The 18,236-nt window shown below is 44.9% G+C and overlaps 1 protein-coding gene across 2 annotated transcripts in view; it reads right to left on the bottom strand.

Moving 5' to 3' along the window:
* Positions 1-18,236, bottom strand: part of otofa (otoferlin a) — a 43,773-nt gene that overhangs the window by 3,601 nt on the left and 21,936 nt on the right. For both annotated transcript variants that reach the window (XM_085938194.1, XM_085938195.1), the window contains exons 3-44: positions 18,067-18,189; positions 16,941-17,140; positions 15,221-15,279; positions 12,791-12,879; positions 11,805-11,904; positions 10,719-10,918; positions 8,370-8,440; positions 8,169-8,295; positions 8,046-8,100; positions 7,821-7,952; positions 7,416-7,478; positions 7,263-7,347; positions 7,038-7,197; positions 6,781-6,967; positions 6,528-6,714; positions 6,243-6,466; positions 6,064-6,172; positions 5,804-5,990; positions 5,507-5,728; positions 5,343-5,433; positions 5,165-5,281; positions 4,945-5,097; positions 4,684-4,879; positions 4,481-4,605; positions 4,274-4,408; positions 3,640-3,801; positions 3,396-3,467; positions 3,087-3,206; positions 2,857-3,018; positions 2,616-2,778; positions 2,390-2,463; positions 2,247-2,276; positions 2,036-2,173; positions 1,877-1,952; positions 1,663-1,808; positions 1,413-1,547; positions 1,180-1,317; positions 988-1,115; positions 731-901; positions 499-659; positions 296-438; positions 129-217 (exon numbers count right to left, since the gene is read on the bottom strand). In XM_085938194.1, coding sequence (XP_085794320.1) covers positions 129-217; positions 296-438; positions 499-659; positions 731-901; positions 988-1,115; positions 1,180-1,317; positions 1,413-1,547; positions 1,663-1,808; positions 1,877-1,952; positions 2,036-2,173; positions 2,247-2,276; positions 2,390-2,463; positions 2,616-2,778; positions 2,857-3,018; positions 3,087-3,206; positions 3,396-3,467; positions 3,640-3,801; positions 4,274-4,408; positions 4,481-4,605; positions 4,684-4,879; positions 4,945-5,097; positions 5,165-5,281; positions 5,343-5,433; positions 5,507-5,728; positions 5,804-5,990; positions 6,064-6,172; positions 6,243-6,466; positions 6,528-6,714; positions 6,781-6,967; positions 7,038-7,197; positions 7,263-7,347; positions 7,416-7,478; positions 7,821-7,952; positions 8,046-8,100; positions 8,169-8,295; positions 8,370-8,440; positions 10,719-10,918; positions 11,805-11,904; positions 12,791-12,879; positions 15,221-15,279; positions 16,941-17,022 — 5,264 coding nt within the window. In that variant the 5' untranslated portion in view covers positions 17,023-17,140; positions 18,067-18,189. The remainder of the gene's footprint in view (positions 1-128; positions 218-295; positions 439-498; positions 660-730; positions 902-987; positions 1,116-1,179; positions 1,318-1,412; positions 1,548-1,662; positions 1,809-1,876; positions 1,953-2,035; positions 2,174-2,246; positions 2,277-2,389; positions 2,464-2,615; positions 2,779-2,856; positions 3,019-3,086; positions 3,207-3,395; positions 3,468-3,639; positions 3,802-4,273; positions 4,409-4,480; positions 4,606-4,683; positions 4,880-4,944; positions 5,098-5,164; positions 5,282-5,342; positions 5,434-5,506; positions 5,729-5,803; positions 5,991-6,063; positions 6,173-6,242; positions 6,467-6,527; positions 6,715-6,780; positions 6,968-7,037; positions 7,198-7,262; positions 7,348-7,415; positions 7,479-7,820; positions 7,953-8,045; positions 8,101-8,168; positions 8,296-8,369; positions 8,441-10,718; positions 10,919-11,804; positions 11,905-12,790; positions 12,880-15,220; positions 15,280-16,940; positions 17,141-18,066; positions 18,190-18,236) is intronic.

Below are 18,236 nucleotides of genomic sequence, written 5' to 3'. Positions count from 1 at the left end.
ACTAGCGTTACTTGTCATGTAAATAAACTTCAGCACCATACCTTGTCATTGGCACAAAAATCTTCCCACGCCGCCAAACTAAATATTTTTGTTCCACTTTTATTCCGGGATGCAGCACGCTGGCTCACCTTTTGGGCTTCCGCGGTGCTATCTCAATGGCCGGCCCGGGAGCCGGCATGTCCGCAGGAAACATGTCCACCCACATCTCGATTCGCCCCTTCAGCACACGAGAACATCGGTCAAACCGAGCGCCCCTTATTTTTTTTCTTTCTTTCTTTCTTTCTTTTCCCCTTACTTGCTCAATGCCCGGTTTATCCGGGTTCAACAGCGGCCTGGTCTCCACGTGTTCCCGAACGAGCCGGCAGCCCGCTCGCGGGATCTCCTCCCAGTGGTTCAGCGCCGTCAGAGCTAAATGTTCTTCGGTCTGCTTCTTCAAACCTTGAGCCGCGTCGCTTTGTTAGAAATACTTTGAGGCTGAATTACGGCGTGCCGTCCTACCGTTTTCATCCTCCATCTCGGTGGGTCCTACGAAAATGCAATTGGCCACCTTGACTTTCCCTCCCGGGCCGTACTGAGGAGGATCAATCTTGGCTTCCTTACACAGCTTTGCGAGGATCTGGCTGGGCTTCAAAGGGTCCCGCCAAATATTGTACCCGTGGCTAATGTAGACAAAACGCAAACAATTGGAGTAGTCAAAGTCCAACTGCGGGAAATGCCAAAAATGGCTTACAGAGAGTAGGTGGAAGAGATGCCGCAAGTGGCTCTGTATTTGCTGTAAAAGCGATTCTCTAAATCGATCTTGGTCTCCCCGATCAGGTCATCCGTGCCCACCAGGTCCCAGTCGTACACGGAGACCGTAAGCATGGACTCCATGGGGAAGGTGGCTTCGATGTCAAACGCCCTTCAAGGCAAGATGGACAAAGACATATTCAAATCAAAAAGTCATTTGGATTTTTGCTTTTTCATCCAAATCTGGAGTCCACTCACTTGCCAAAGACGGGATTGAGCTGTTTGGAGATGTAGTTCTCTTTGTCCTTGACTTCGGATTTTCCCAGTTTAATGACAACGTATGGGTCTGCCTTTCCGTTGATGTCTGCAGGATGAAGATCCGTAGCCTGGAGGACAATAAATTGGCTCAAGTTCCACATCCGGGTGGATCGGACATAACGGGGAACGTACCCTGACCACGTAGACCCGAACGAGCACCCCGATGGGGTCGTTATGAGGAATGCTCTGGAACATGCCCATGTTTGGATCGAATCCCACGTCTTTTGTCATCTCCTCCGACAATGGTACTTTGTACATGCACAAGGAACCCTGAACGCAGGTTACAGAATCAACTCTTGGATTCAACACTTTTGTTGACTCTTTTTGAATCAACTCTTTTAGAATCAGCTCTTTTGATTCTTCACCTTAAATCGTCCAACGATGCGGTCCTCATCCAGAGCGTGTTCATCGTCGTCCCCGGCTTTCCCTCTGTACAGGTTGAAAGTATGCAGCCAGTCTTCAAAGTTGCCATACTCGGTCTCGAGCTCCTTGTTGTACACCTGAGACAATACAAGTTCTTTCAATTTGCTATTTATCAGTGTATGTCACAAAATACAAAGTAAAAAAACAAAAAGTTCCGCAGGGCTCTGTTTTAAGTCCCATTTGATCGCATACCATCAACTCGTCCACTTTGGATTTAAGTGTTCGTTTTTCAGCCGCATCCACCGTGTGACTCTTCTTCTTCTCCTTGGCACTTCTCTTTTCCTTGTGCCTCTCCCTCATTCTGGGGCCTTTCCGAATAACATCGTCGTATTTGATATCTGCAGATTGAATATTTTGTGGTCGAGTCATCCAAAAATGATTCTAGCCGGACTTGTCAGTTCCATACCTGCCGTCTCAGCTGCAATTTCCAGGTCTTCTCGCTCCTCTGCTTCGGCCTGAGCTGCTTCCTGAGCTCTGATGGTCTGCAGAGGTGCGTTTTTGAAATTTGTATTGATTTTTCTTTTTTTTTTGGGGTAAAAATTGGATAACAAGACATTGCACAAACCTCTTTCAATGTCTCGATGGAAGCAAAATATTTGGACCACCAATCCAGCACGCTCTCGTCTGTCTCGTCCTCTTCATCCACTGCTCCCTTCTTTTTCTTTTTCTTCTTCTTTTTGTCTCGCTCACTCTCTTCCTCAATCTATTCAAAACAGATTAGAAATTGAAGTCTATAAACAAAGTATGGCCATCGTTCTGTCGGAACAAACACTTACCATGTCAACTTTTACAACAGCATCAGAAGTCTACAAATAAACATCAGAATATCAGAGATGAGAGTTTCATTGATTCCAAAATTATTAGAGATTCTATAGAAACTATAACTCACATAAATCAAAGAAATAAATCTTGTACTTACAGCATCTAACTTGACACACGTGTCCATTTTCCGGACGGCGGGTTCCATGGCGTCCATGTTGATGACGATTTCGCCTGCAGAGGGCGTAAGGAAATGCTACAATGGTATTTTTTATTATTACGAAAAAAAAAAAGAATTATTCTACATGTTGTCTTTTATTAACAAAAATTTTTTTTTTCTGATTTTTTCTCATACTATATAAATTTCAAAATCAAATCTTTATTACCTGCGCTGCTCCAGTTTCTGGACATCTTATCGGGCGTGCAGTAGAGGAAAGGCCTCAGACAGGTGACCGCGTGGGAACCCACCAGCGTGTAGCGACCGAAAGCTCGGCAGTCCACCACCCTGATGTTGAGCGGCGGGTGGAGGAGCTCATTCTCGGGAAGGTCCTAATGACAACATGAACACAAAACTTGTTGTCAACATTCAAATCCTAACTTCCAATTTCTGCTCCTGGAGATACTCACCACCTCAAACCATTTCACCAATGTGCTGAAATTTGGGTTCTTTTTGTAGTTCTGGATGACGACAGACTGAACACCTTTCCCAGCGCACTCAATGTCCACACGGGGCCGATCCACCTGGGCCAGGTTGACCCTCTTGAGGTCCCTCAAGCCCCAAAACAAGACCTGGACCGGCCAAAAATCAACTTCTTATTATGTTGTCAATTGTAATAGAATCCAAAACAAAATCCCACCTCGATGCGGTAGCGACTCAGAACGGGTCGGATCCCCAACGGAACCGGGATAATCGGACCTCGCTCGGAATCTGTCGCTCCTTCCAGCGGGGGGAGATCGGCCGTCCCTCCTTGACCGATCTATCGAGGGTTCGGAGAGAATATTTCGGTTCTGATTTCTGTGTGGTTCCGTAAATATAAATCAATTTGATTTCTACGCATCCGTGTTAGCTATTAGCATTGTCTCCTGGATTTCGATGCTTCCTCTGCATGATGACGACGGATGAAGGTTAAGGAAGTGAGATTGAAGAGATGAAAAGAGAAGAGCACCTTTATCTGAGGAACGGCAAAGTTATGGACAGCGATGAGAGCTCGTCTAACCTCCTCGCCATCAAAAGGGATCTGGAGGGAGGGAGGGACGGACGGGTGGTTTCACAAGAGAGGAGAAAAGGAAGAGGGATGCCCAGTAGATCATTTGAAATGGGAAAATGATTTCTATTCAGAAATAAGTTGGAGTTGGTATGGAAGACAGGAAATGGAAACCCATTTTTAATTTTTTTTTTTAGCCATTTACCTGAAGGAGCTCAAAGGCAGCCAGCAGTTCTCCAGCGGTGCAGTTCCCTCGGTAGATTTGGAAGTACTCCAACTGGGGCGGAAACCTCGGAGGGCCGTAGTGCTCTTCACACATTTTGATGGTAGGCTTGGCGAACGTGCGACCTATGAACTCCGCTTTGCCCTGGACGCGGCATCATAGCGATGGAGAGTTGGGGTTAGGTGAGGATGGGAGGGAGGGTGCAGTTTCCACCGCCACCCACTTGAGGGCAGTGTTGGTTAGATGTATATATATGGAAAATGAGGATGTTCAAACTTTCAATGGGAATGGAAAGGAATTTGGAGGTATTGGGCCAAAAGGGACATTTTCAGGGAAATTGTGTTTTTTTTTCTCTTTATCTTACACTTATAATAAAAATAAATACAAAAACAGAAAAAAAGAAAGAAAACAAAATGGTGCCACTGCAAAGGGTGAAACTGAATATATCCCACCCAAAAAAAAAAATCACAATATTCCCCTGAAAACAATGATTTCACACTCTATTTAAACAAAGACAGGAGGTGCACAGAAGGTCAGAAGATGGAAAGAGAAGCAAAGGGCTTTCATGAGAGTCGACCGTTGTGTTTTCTCCGACGTCACCCAGCGCAAACCCTACCACTGTGTCTTGGTCGTAAATTTCCACCACGATGATTGGCGGGTCGTCTCTCAGCTCGCCGGCTTCCCCAAAAAGCTCCACATTGTCGAAAACCAGCAGCTGGTCCCAAGTGGGGCACAGGGTCTCGCTCAGAACCTGCAGAACATAGTTAGGTCTTGAAAAAAAAATGAACGATAAAATATCGCCATCTTGAGATTCAGGCTTTACCTCAGTGACCTGACTATGCGTGGAGAAGAAGACTCTGGCGAAGGGGTCGGAGAGGCCGCTGCTGTCGGCGGCGAACAGGCTTCGCGCTTGGTACATGTGCGCCCTCAGCTGGAAGACCTGCTTCACTGTCGGTCACAAAAAAAAACAAAAAAAACAACAATAAGCTCCAAAAACATTTCTCGGAAAACCGAGTTTGCACTCACTGTTATACACCAAGCTGACGGGCGGTACAGAGTGAAGAAGGTTGGATGGCGTTTTAGGAGCTTTAACCTCCTCAAAACCGTTGGGAAGACCGCTGAGGAATTCTTTCTTTTGCTTAGCCAGTCCGAGCCACAAGTATAACTCCAGCTTGGCCTGAACCGTCCAACCGGCCGGCCCGAAACCTTTTTTACCGGGCAGCTGCGGACAAACATCAGAGGTGGGACTCACATTGGTTGGAAGCCAGCGAGCGGGTGACGTCATACCTTCAGAAAGACCGCTTTGACTTTGCCGCAGTCTTTCCCCGTCTCCTCATCCACGAGCGAGTAGAGGATGTCCTTGGATGGAACGCGGGCGTACGCGATACGTTTATTGTTGCTCATCATCCACACGAACACGTCGGGGATGCTGTGTTGGGGCTGGACAGGAATCAGATCACGATGAGACGGCAACGTTTTGGAAACGATTCCGGAATGGAGCGTCTACCTCGTCGGCGAGGAAACGAAGCCTCTGCAGGAAGTTTTGCACAATTTTTAATTTGTCTTTCACGGTGTTTTTCTTCACTTGCGTCCTCATCTGTTTGGCCTGCTGGCCCATGTTGTCCTGCAAAAGCCAGACGATAAGCGAGAATCTGTCTGGACTGTCTAAAAGATGGACGCATTACCATCTCTCTCATGCAGGATTTGAGTCTTTCTCGATCCAGTTTGGTTCTCCCGGCCTGGTTTAAGTCCTTGTTGGCCAAATTTATAAAGCGACTGGGAAAAGAGCAAAAAAGGTGTAGGTTGAAATATTGCCGGCATTTTGACAAATGTCAACAATGGCGCTGACCTGCAGCCAACGCTCAGTTCCTCCAAAACTCCTCTGAGTCGGCGCTCCGGAAAGGCCTTCTCCGTTTTAATGATCTCCTGAACATCATTGATGCCTTCCTCCAGCTTGTCGGCAATCTTGTCCATCATGTTGGAGTTGTACAGTCGTCGTCTCTGGTCTTGCCACCAGCTTTTGATGTACACGCATGGTTTCTTCTCCAAGTAGGGAAGGTGAAAGTAATTCCTGTGAAGGCACAAACAGCTGCGTTGAATTTTGGGGTGAAAGGTCATTTGGCGTCGGCGGTGTGACCTTTCTGACCTGTCTGTGACGACGGGCCTCACGTGGGGCGTGCAGGAGACCGACTCCAGGTCGCTTTCTTCATCGGCCTCGTCTTCGCTGGAGTTTTGGATGAGTTCGCTGTCCTCGTCGTCGTTCTCTTCATCCTTCTTCTTCTTTCTCGACAATGACGGCTTGCTGGTGCCGTCTATCTGGTTCCCATAGTTACCTTTGACGGAGGTACATCATCACAAAGTCAACCTTCAGGCTTCGACGAGAAGAAAAGAAAGCTACTTCCGTACCTATGGTGACCTCAAATGTAATGGGCTTGTCGCCGATCTTTCGGTCAATCATGGTGGCCTCCAGGAAGGCTCCGAAGAGAAAGAACTCCTCCATCTTGCCCGTGGCGCTCTGACAAGAAGAAGGACACGGGGACAATAAAAAAATTGCCGACCGCTAATCAAGTGGCTCGATTCTTCACCTCGGAGATGTTGGAGACGGAATCTATCTGCACGTCGGTGGAGCTGAGGATCTCCGGAGAGCTGGTGTCCAGGACCTCCACGGCCACGGATAGCAGCAGACGGGCCCGGAAGGATACGCCCTCGCCAAGTCCATCGTTCAGGTCCTGGTGCTCATCCATCAAGGTGTACTGGCGTGTAGAGCCGTACATGTTGGCCCAGGCCGGACCCAAGGTCGGCAAGAACCCTGAAGAACGTGGAAGCAATTAAGAAGACATCCTTTTTTTTTTTTTTTTTTTATGACCTACCTCTGTCACCATCATTGGATATTTTGCGCAGGTCAATGAAGTGGGTTCCGATGGCGACGTCGTTCACCTTATCCGAGTCGCGGATTTGGACCTTCAAGCGTTTGCAGAGCGGAGGGAAGAGCTCGGTGAAGACGATCTGCTCGTTCCAGATGGGTTCGTAACTGCTTTTCTGGACTGAGGTCTTCCCCTGCCGACGGGAGATGTTTTAAAAATGACCCTCGCAGCAGTTAGCCCGACTTTGGCGGGAATTTACTTTCTGCCCAGAAAAGTGCACTTGAACGTAAGGATCCACCAGGTCTCGATTTTCTCCTATGAAGGCCTTCTTCACGTTCGCCATAATGTTGGTGTTCATCTTAGGAAGACCCTCGGCACGGTAGACTTTCACGTAGAATCTCGCCCACTGACGCTCGGCCGGAATTCCTTCGGGAAGAAGCAGGTTCCTGAAAGAAGTTAAGATCTTGAGAAGCTAAAGGAGACCTTTGAGTTTCAATGTTTGAGATCCGGCCTAACCCCTCGATGTCATCCTCGTCGGTCTCGTTGGCTTTGTGCGGAGTCTTGATGTTGTCGCCTTTACCCACCACGGCGATGTCGCATTTCAAGTAGCCTTTGCATCCCGCTGTGATATCAACCGGGTCGGACAGGATGGCCCACTTGTGGTAGAACTGGTGCTCTGGAATCCACCGATAAATCCATCGTTAGCGCGGATGTATCGTTAGCTCGGGTATTGTCGCTTACCGGGCTGATGATAAACAGTCCCGACGTCCATCTTGAAGGTTCCTACCAACGTTCCGCTCCGAAGAAGGTTTTTGGAGTGGATGACCTTGAGCGACCAACGTTACGTTAACGACGAACGAACGATCCGACGGTAATAAAGGCTGGAGAGCTTACCGAGAGTTTAACGATCTTATCAAACATGACATCAGGCGGGACGTGGAAGTCGAAGACAAAGTACTGCGGGGGTGGAGAAGAAAATCATTTCATATCTTGTTCGTGGATATCAATGGCAAAATGGAGCAGACGATAAAAAAAAAAAGTCAGTCTGGCTTTCACCTTTCCAAAAGAAGCCAAGCGTCATTCCTAATCTACCTCGCCTCCATTCACGGCACCATAAATATCCGCCGAAGGGTGAGAAAATAAGTCTGGGAAGATGTGAGGGCCATTACCCTGATAGCTTTACCTTTTACTTTGTGTGTCCGCAGGGCTTTTGTGTCACAGACAAAACAATCGATAGCAGACAAACTCGCAAGCCGCAGCTAGGGCTCACAGCGCTATGCTAAAGAAGCCTCTGCTGACCTCATTGTAGTAGGGGCAGTTGGTGGACTCCTTCATGGACGTGTACTTCTTCTCATCGCCAATCTCCACGCACACCACCGGGTCCATGTTGAGACCAATAAGCTGGCGGGCCTCGATGATCGTGATGCTGATCTGATGGCGGATGAGTTTTATTTTCATTTTTTTGGAGTCACAGTGAATAGAATGGAAAGTTACTGAGCTAGCATGTTAGCTAAGCAAGCACACCTGGTAATCCACTGGTCGTCCAGAACTTGGTTCCATCTTGATGTCTGGTTTGGACCTGGACAAATGAGCGCAAACATTTTCTCATTCACGTCGGTTGGTTTGCATTTGACCTGAAGCCGAGACCTCTTGTTGGAGATGTTGGTGGTGACGGCAGTGACGGAAGCCAGAGAAATGGCGTCCGGTTCCAACATTCCGGCCAGACGCATCGCTCTCTTGTCCAGGTCCTCCGTGTCGAGCACCGCTGGCTCATCTGAGGTTCCGACGGGAAAGTTATTCGAAACGTGTAGACGCAAAGTCCTATCGAGAAAGCTCTCATCAACTTACCTTTCTTGTGATCATCTCGTGAGCTCCTGATCTTGCCAAGCTTCATGGCTGCAAACACTCTATTCCCTGATCTGTTTGGTGAAGACAATGAGAAGGAGGGAAGTGATAGCATCCACAAACAAGCACCTTCAAGGTCACTTTCAATGAAGAGGCAACCAAACACCGCCGAGTCAATCATAGCGACATTAAAGTCCAGGTTGGCACCCACCACAATTGCTCAAAGCCACGCGGACAAAAACAAGAGTGTTGGGTTTCTGCACATTTTTTTAATCTGGATCGCATATCCCGGCGACGACAAAGACTTGTGATGTCATCGGCGACAGCCCACGAATGGGGAGACCTTAATAATTAAGAAAGTGCGTGACTGTCTAATTTGCTGCGGCTATGGAAAGATGTCAGGAAAAGAATGAAAACACTTTGGTCTCCACAAGCATTTCAGAATCTATATGGCTCCAGTTTCTGCTATAATCCCCAGCCCACGTGTGGAAAAACAGCCGCAATGTTTCACAGTTAAAGCTTCACGGTTAAGTTCAAAAACGTCGCATCTCGGTATTTAAGAATATCGTTGAAACATTTAAAAAAAAAAAAAAAAAAGGAATTTTTCAAAAATTCATTTAAATGTTTTTTTATCTAACAGCGAATGAAACTAGCCAATTCACAAGATCAAGTTAGAATATGTGACGTAAAAAATATTAAGACATTTTTTAAAACATAAAAAAATAAAAATAAATTAGGAATTGGCTTTAGAGGAAAAAAAAGAAAAAAAACAACGGCATAAGAAGCATTATATGAAAATACAGTATGTTCTTCATACCTACCTTCTCAATGGATGAATCCTTTTTATAAACTTAATGGGTGGTTCTATTTGTCATGGGCCAAATGCTGCAGGTCCAAAACAAGCAAGTGGATGAGACCAACGAGTGGCTGACACATGGACGTCAAGGAGGGAGGTACACAGCTTGAAGGGGAGTGGAGATAATCAGGCTGGGTACTGTTACCGTCGCTCAAAAGATCTTGTGGGTCAATACATCAATCAACAACAATCCAAATCCCAAAGTTGATCCAACAAGTCACGGTTCACGCACGTAAGCAGAAATATTTGAAGAAGCGGCAAAGTTCGCATCAGCTATCACAAGTTTAGCGCACGTGAGCTCGGATATGAAAATGAATAATATAGCCGTGTTCAATAATTCATTTGTGTGTTCTGTACCAGGAACATCACTCGGATGAGAGGAGGCGGTGCTTTTTTTTTTTTTTTTTTGCCCAGTTTGGGGCTATTTCAGCTCAACTCAACGAAATGGTTAAAAAAAAATCTTTCTGGGCTTGACTTTCTAAATGATATTATTTGTTCTTCCAAATACTTTCCAGTCCCTTTAGTCCCCTTTGTGTGTTTTATAGTGTCATAATGAAGGAGTCCTACATAATGCAGGCAGCCAGGAAGAAGGAAAAAGGAAAAACCAGACTGCGGATCCCCTGAGCGAGTGCAACGCTTCCATATTCACTTTGAATTCATCGCAGTTATACCAAAAAAAAAAAATGTGTGCGATGTTTTAAGGGTCAGGTTTGCTATTCAGATTTTTTTTTTTCCTGTTTGCAGCAGCAGTACTTGCTATTCTTGTTGTGGTCAAATGTGTCAGCTGCTTCACCCACTCGGGACTTGATATATTCATGAGGAGTAACAAAACCTCTGCAGAGCTGAGGTGCATAAAAAAAAAAAAAAATGTGTTCAGGGTTATGTCATAAATCATCCTGCAGGCAGGCACACAGCCCACACGGGGAAGCGATGCCTTTCAATTTAGGTGAAGCTAGTGCAGCTCCATATAGAGCTGTGAAATAAATTCAGATTCCTAAAAAGAAGCACAAAACACTCTGAAATCAGCTTGGATGACCTTTAGAGTCAAATCAATCTTTTTTCTATCTTCTATGTTTGCACATTCTGCGTAATAGCCATTCAAGGAGATATTTTAAGCAGCAGCGCCCCCTGCTGGCGACCGAGATCGATGTCAAATGCAATTCCAATTACGTCGCGGTTCTAAGTGCTGCGGACCCTGACCTCAATTTTATCCAATAGTGCACGTCTGGCTTTTCACTATGCGGTTCCTAAACGGAAAACGTCCGACTGGAAGATGAGGTCACTCCCTCGGTGACCTTATCTGGGCCTTGCATGGTCCGAGCATCCGGTCCGATTAACATCAAAAATGAATTTGCCGCATGAAAAGGGGGAAAAAAATGTTTCCCAAGTGGTATAGAGGAAAGAATCTTTGCAGCTTGAAGTTTCCAGAGGACAAAAGTGTGCTTTGGCGCACAAGGAATGCATGGATGCCAGATTTGGGCTGATGTTGGACTCACTTTCTGAACGTGGGTATGGATCCCTGCAATGATTGTTTGGCAGATGTCCCCGATCCGCGGCTTTGCCCTGATAGCAAGCTGTCCGTCTCGAAGGTAAATATCCCGTCGCGATCGTCGGGGACATCCAGATGCTCGCCGTTACTCCACATGCCCGCTGCGCCATCCATTGACTGGTATCGGATCTCTATGGTAACGCTGGTCTGGAAAACAAAAAGTCTCTTGTGTTTAGGAAGAACGTGGAAAGAAAATCACAATTTATTTTTATAGGAAATGAAAGATTAGATATTTGAGATTTAATGCATTTGTCATTATAGGAAATGGACTCGGCCGGCGCTGTAAATCATCCAAATGTTGCCTGCTAGGCGAAATTTGGTTAAGTGTCGTTTAAAATCTCTTTCGGAATCAATGGTGACGATGGAATTTGTTTTTGGTGCCGCTTTGTTTTTTTTTTGGGACTATTCATTTGACTTAATTTTTTTATTAAAGCCAATTTATTGCAAGCAAAAAAAGAAAAATAAGCAGCGAGTTAATGTTTTCTGTCTTTGCTGAGCTTTTCGTTTTGTGTTACTATGGCGACGGCACCAGCGCACAAAACAAAAGCGTTAACCTTGAGCCTCGGCAATCGAATTGTTAATGCGTTCCCACGGCGCGTGTTATGGTCTGAAATAAAAAAAGTCAGCACATCCGCCATCACAACTCGGCATCGCCGGAAGGCCTTAAAATGGCCTCGTTCACCGTGGCCACCGTCGTCCTGGCGCTAATCTTCCCCCCTTAAAAAACACGTTTCCCTCAAGAGCTATAATTACGGCAAGAATACAATTAGGCTGCTGTTGCCTAGAGACTGATCCATTTTTACTTTGTTCAAACTTTAGGTGGACAGAAAGAGCCAACCTCTGGCTGAACCTGAACTTCTGGGTTATGGCTAATAATAATAATATACCTGAACTTGTGGGTTATAATAACAAAAAATAATAATAATAAAAAAAAGAAAAAATAATAATAAAATACCTGAACTTGTGGGTTATAATAACACAAATAATAATAATAATAAAAAATAAAAAAATACAGTGGTGCATGTCGACTGACATTAATGGATGTGTTGTTATCATCGATGAGCGTGTCAGTCAAGTGGAGCTGGCCTTCCTCTGCCACCTTCTGGAGAACCATGCAGAAAGTCCCCACCGATCTGCAGAGAAGAGCGACGACACGTTACGGCGTAACAGCCAAATGCCGCTTCACCGTGTTTGCTTTGAAAGCTGTGCTCCGCTAATGAGTCACAGCATATTTTGTCAACTTGACGGAATGGACCATGTGGGTAAAGGCTTTGCTGCACCTTTTGATCCTCCCACTCGTAATGTCTTTGTCGTCGTTGGACAAATCCTCGCAAAGACTTACCGCCGAAGCAGACGGTGTGGATTGCTTCGACTCAGCCTATCATTGCCAGCATTGCCGAGCAGACTTTATTGTGTAACGTGCTCACCCTGCTGAGAATCATTCCTTCTTCGCTGCAGCTTTTCTCGCTTAACTGGCTCCATAATGGGAGCGTATACAAACGATGTCGTCTTTTTTTTTTCTTTTTTTTTTAAAGCAACCGAAACAAACGGTATCCTTTTATTTATTGACTATATGGTTTTATTAAGGCTCGTTCTACTGCTTACATACACTTCATATAAACACAAGTCACCATTAAATTGACCAATTAGAGCTGTTGAATAATTGAAAGTGCCTCCCCCCCCCCCCCCCCGCCTCCACCCCAAAGTGATTCCAGCCCACAAAACCAATAAGTATATGAAGAACACACAATATGGTCGCAGGCTTGCTTACACTCTAATTGTAAACGTCAAGAAAGTGAAAAACGGCATCGCACGTGCTCTGATGACGCACGCAAATGATCAGCTGACGGCACCGAAGCCCCCGCAGGGAACGATAATATCATAAAACAAATGCGTACGATCAATAGTTTCAGCACTTAGCATGCGTGCCGGCAAAATATGGCGATCACGAGTAATATGTGCAAGCGGGTGTGTAAAAACACACAAGTGGGCTGGCAAAACAGGATTCTGGCTTTTTACCTGTTACTGAAGACTTTGCTGTAATTGTACACTTGGATCTCCAGCATCTCGCTGCCATCCAGCCTGCTCGCTAATGGCCATCGAAACATCTGGAGAAGACACACACGAGCGGGTTACCGACAGAACAGCATTCTTGACATTTGATATTTTTAGGAAGTGCATCGGTAGATTTCTCATTGCAATGCACTGTTGCATTTATAGGAGATAGAAGAGATGAAGGTTGAAAAGGTGATTTAAAATTCATTAAACGTCCCCCGCTGATGTGGAGCTCTCATTCAAGACGCCGCCGCGGGCAAGTTATCAATCAGGCCTCTGTTCATCCCATTAAGCAAATCCTGGGGTTCCCCCAACTGCCACTGCAGTGGCAAAAAAAAAAAGCTGTTTTTGTTACTCCGACATCGACAATGGATGACCGCGTTAATTTCCCCAGAGTAAAAAAAAAGAAAAAGACAACACGTCATTGACGATAAATACAGTCCGAGTGCTTCCCGACACATGCGTGAACGTTCGCCTCCCTGCAGAATTTCACATTTCGCCCATTGAGTCCAAGAATCCCCCCAAAATATGTCAAGATTCATTCATTCATTCCAACGGAAGATAAAATGTTTTTATTTTTAGATCTTTCTCTCTTTTTCAGAGCTGCTCATTATCGTTCCGAGATTGCCCCCCCCCCCTCGTTAAAAGTGACAGAGGTGCAAAAGGCCACTGCGTTCTATCAAAGTTGTTAAATGCACAAGAGAAGAAGCTGTGATCACCATATGATGCTTTTAATTTTGGTTGCCATGGATACAGAGCATAAAAACACCTCTGGTTATTTATGAAGCATAAGCTTGAGTTATTTTTTAATTTTTTTTTGCAACCCTGCCTTTCATCTGGATGCGTTAAAGCTTACAGTAAAAAAAAAAAAGAAAAAAAGAAAAATCCTCTGTCAGATTTTTTTCCCCCTCTTCTGTCAGAGTCTTTTTAAAGGATAAAAAGGAGGAGGTTAGAAAAAGCACACCATGGCAGCAGAAGATGTGTCATGCTTTATGAAGCAATGTTGAACAGAAGAGAAGATTTTCTTTTTTTAATGTTTTATAACCCTTGATAATATTTCATACATTTGTAGCCTCTGAACTAAAATCCATCTCAGCTCAAGACCCAGAATTCCTCAAGGGGGAAGAAAATTGCTGTGGTGCCCAGAGGTTATAAGAAGTAGCTTTTGCTTGAAAAAAAAAAAAAAGAAATCTGCTGAGACACACTTTTTCTCTTCAGTCGAATAATTTTAACCCCGCCCCCTCGCCCTCACACTTTAATAACGTTTGTTTGGTGCATTGTTACTGCTGAGTGGGGCTCGTTAAAGCAGAAGAAGTCCAAGCTAATGAACACCAACAGAAATATCTCTTTTTTTTTTTCCTTTGATCACTGCAACATTCATTTCTCTCTGGTGCTTCTTTCAACTGCATTCATATTTGCATTCTCTTTTCCAATTCAGTGAAAAAAATCCTTTAGTGAGAATAAGTCAACTATCAAATTGTTTTTTTGAATCATTGAATAATTGACAACATAATGCTGGAGCAGCAGCAGCAGCTGCCCGCTCATACTCGTGTACAAATAAATATATTAACATCATTATTTTTGCATATTATCTTGTTCCCACTTATGACACACACTGGAGTGCAGCCAAGCCCCCCCCCTCCCCAAAAAAACTTCCAACCACTCGCAATCTTTGCCGTTCTAGTGAGGGGGAGGCACTGGCGCGCCATAGCTAAAAGCTAAATCCCACCATGGAATGAATAATGAATGCACATTCCCCCATCCAAGCAAGCGGCATACTAGTTGAAAGGCGTTCTTGCTAGACCATGCAGAAAGCAACGCGACTCCCAGTGCTCCCTCAACGCCAGGGTAGAAATTCACAGAGAAGGCCACAGTTATGAGCGAGGAGACGAGCCGAGAGGACTATACATATATGTAGACATGTTCTGCTCCCCCCCTCCCAGGGCCAGGTCACAGAGGTCACTTGAAGTTGTTCCTCTGGACATGATGCTGAGTGATGCTAATGAACTCGCCGGCACAGAGAGCAACAAATGAAGCTGTCATAAGAAATCAGTGACAGGGCGCTTGGCTTCCATTCAAGCCAGCAAAAATGTCATGGTAGAAATCCACGGACATGTTTCCAGCCCCGCTCGGCTACTATATCACAAAAGTTGAATCCCTCCTGATCGTCACCTTGTTTATTATGAATCGGAAACTTCGCTCTAACCTAATCCAGCCCCACGCACTTTGTTACGAGATTCAATTAGCGACGATGATAAACCCTATTAAGCAGATTTTTTTTTTTTTTTTTTTATTAGCATTGTTTCCAAATAAACTCAATTTGTATCGACTAAATGAATCTCCCAGCAATAATTGCCCGTCGGCCATGACGGAAGGGAACGGGAAAGAACCAACCTCGTTAAAGTGAGCCACGTCGTCGCAGTTGGCCGCCACACGGCTGAAGAAAGACGACCCTGAAAAGGTAAAAGATGAATTAGGACAGCAGGTTGGAGATGGGAAGAAATGTCAACGACTGATCTTTAAATTGGTATGTCGCTTATGAGCGCAATTAAGTGGAGTTTGATCTGTGCTTGACATTTCGGGCAGCCCTTTTATTTTGCAAAGGATATCAGAAGATAAATGATTTGAAAAAAAAAATCTATTCGTAATCTGACTCAACCAGAAAAAAAAGAGCTGAAGTAATAAGGGGGGGGGGGCAGACTTTTTAATATCCCCCCCAGAACTCTTTTCTCTGCTTAGGAAAACAAATGAGCGTGCTAATTACAATCACAATGACATCTGATACAATGGTGTATCCAGCAAACAATTTTCATTATCATATCAAATTAGCGGCACGTCTTCATCCAATGCTGCAGGTGCACCTCACTGTGCAAAGTGTCCAGCGAGTGTTGATATAAACTCGGGGGGGGGGCAATTAATTGCTTACTGTCATGTGACTTGCAGCACCTGGTTGCTTTGTGATATTTATGAATGGGAAGCGGGCGTGTCACAGTTTGCTTTGTGCAGGTGTTGCGTGTTCGTGTGGTTGGGAAATTATTTGCATCATAAAATAAGATTATTGAAATTAATTTTTAAATCTATTGCAAAATGAAAGCCTTTTTGGATATATCGACGCTCACCTTATAAAACCCACATCTTTTGAAAAGATTATTATTATTATTATTTTTTTTATTTAGATGGCAGAGAGGATGACAAGATCCCTCCTACATTATTCAAAACAGAAGCTACGAGGCTTATATAAGGCGTGCTGCGTCAAACTAAAATCCTCTTCGGCCTAGTTCACAGAGACTTTGGATCAAAACCATAAGAAATAAAGTGACAAAAGTTTGATAAGAAAGTAGCACCACTGCACGTACGCGTGTCGGGTAATCTGGAAGTGGGTTGCCATTAACTTTTCAACTCTCCAGGCTGGAGAGCATAAGCATGAACAATTACAGATAAGACTTCAAATCAATGACATAGCAACGGCCGCTCTGCTCAATTCTCCTCTCTTATCGAATAATCGATAGAAATAATTGGTCTGGGCTGCCAATCTTTGACAAAAAATAAATAAAAAAGCCATGATGACGTTGGCTACTGTTTTGATCAAGCAGGTTCAATTCCCCCCCCCCCCCTCGAGTCGGCTGACAGGTTCTGGACTACCCAGAGTCGAGTGAGTTTGCTGCAGCGTGCGGCACAACAATATAAGGCTTGTTCTGAACACACACACACACACACTGACAGAGGCAGGAAAAAGGAAAGGGGAGGCGGCAATGTGACATCCTACACAATAACCATGCCGGGTCTAATCAGTTCGAATAAGTTCTCAGACACCAACTGTTGACGGCCGTAATTCCTGTGTGAAGGAGCCAAGATAAAGGAGCTTTTAACCAGAGACTGTTTGGACTCGATAAGAATGATTTGGGTTCGGTAGCCTGGAAACGGAAACCTTTGAGAAGGTGTTTTTTTTGTCTTCAAGTCACACTGGCTAGAATTACATCAGATGATTTCTGACCAGCTTCATCTTCTTTGGTGGATGTCAGAGATGTGGCAGGTTGATTAGCTTAGCGGTCGACATAAGAAACTTCAAATTCATATCTCCGGCATGCAACTAAATGGAAAAGTTTGGCCGTACCTCGAAATGTGACTTTGGCAACGCGGTCACCTTTCCCCCGGAGGTTGGCGACCGACTTGAGGTGAAGCGTGAGGGACATCATGAGTCCGGCGGGGCTGGGGGGAGGAAGTCCACCTCACTCCTCCGCACGAGCAAACTTGAACCTGCTGCCTCTCCGTTGTGAAGATGAGAGTCTCCTCCTGCGTGGATCCTCCGCGATCCTAAATCCATGTGCACGGCATGAAGATTCGACGGTCTTTTTTCTTTCCTTTTAGTTTCGTGATTTTTTTTTTCTTTTTCTCGACGTGCGCGGCAAAAGATGCGAGTCGACTGCGCAGGCTGCGGCACGCGTCTCTCTTCGCTGCTTGGGTGCGGGCAGGGGGTAGGTGGAGAAGAGTGTGTGTGTGTGTGTGTGTGTGTGTGTGTGTGTGTGTGTGTGTGTGCTCGTGCTACAGCATCCCTGTAATGAAGTAGCTCAGCCTCATGTGTCCTTTTGGCACAATATGACTTCTCAATAAAGAGGAAAATACAATACCCAAAAAATGTGATGTCATAAATATAAGAATTAGGTCAATTTATGGCGTGCGATACGATTCAAGAAGAGTTCACTGTAAATCGGAATGATTCGATTCAGCGGGTTTACGATTCATTCGATTCGATATCGTACGGCTCGCTTTGAGAGATGATGCAATGAGTTACTCATTGGAAAATTACAACATGAATTTTTGTCGTCACCAAACGAATTGGAGCTGAAAATCGATTTATCATCGAATCACACAGAAAATTTCTGCTGAAAAATAAATGGAGATACGATTGAATCGACGCGATGGGGCTACTGAGTCAATTCTCGCATTATCTTAAGCTTGAACGATTTTAATGAAGGAACGGAGCTGCTCAAAAAGGAAGGATTAAACGGCTTGGACAGATGCTGACCAGTTGCTAGGCAACCAATTTCCCACTGTCCATCAAGGCGGGTTCTGGTCATGCTGGAGTCAGATCAGGTAAACCTTGTCAACAACCTTACTCAGATGTGTATTATTATTATTATTTTTTTTATTTCTTGAAGAAAATTTTGCACTCTCTGAAGCAGTTCGTTGACGTGATCTGTTAAAAACTATAATTCATAAAAAGAAAATCTGTTGACTACCTCAGACTTGCAGAAGACTCCGGACTACGTTGGAAGACTCTACCGGACACGCTTTGTGCACTGTTTGGCTCATCTTGATTTGTGACACTTGAGTATTGGATTGTATTGGATTATTCATTAGACCTGAGAGTTGGGAGGTAGTGAAAGAAGTCATTAGCATCAGACAAGCA

The sequence above is a fragment of the Syngnathus leptorhynchus genome, chromosome 18, assembly GCF_054491065.1.
Source record: "Syngnathus leptorhynchus isolate UIUO chromosome 18, UIUO_Slep, whole genome shotgun sequence".
NCBI lineage: Eukaryota > Metazoa > Chordata > Actinopteri > Syngnathiformes > Syngnathidae > Syngnathus > Syngnathus leptorhynchus.
The sequence above is the reverse complement of the archived record's forward strand: the minus strand, read 5'-3'. Positions and strand labels throughout refer to the sequence as shown.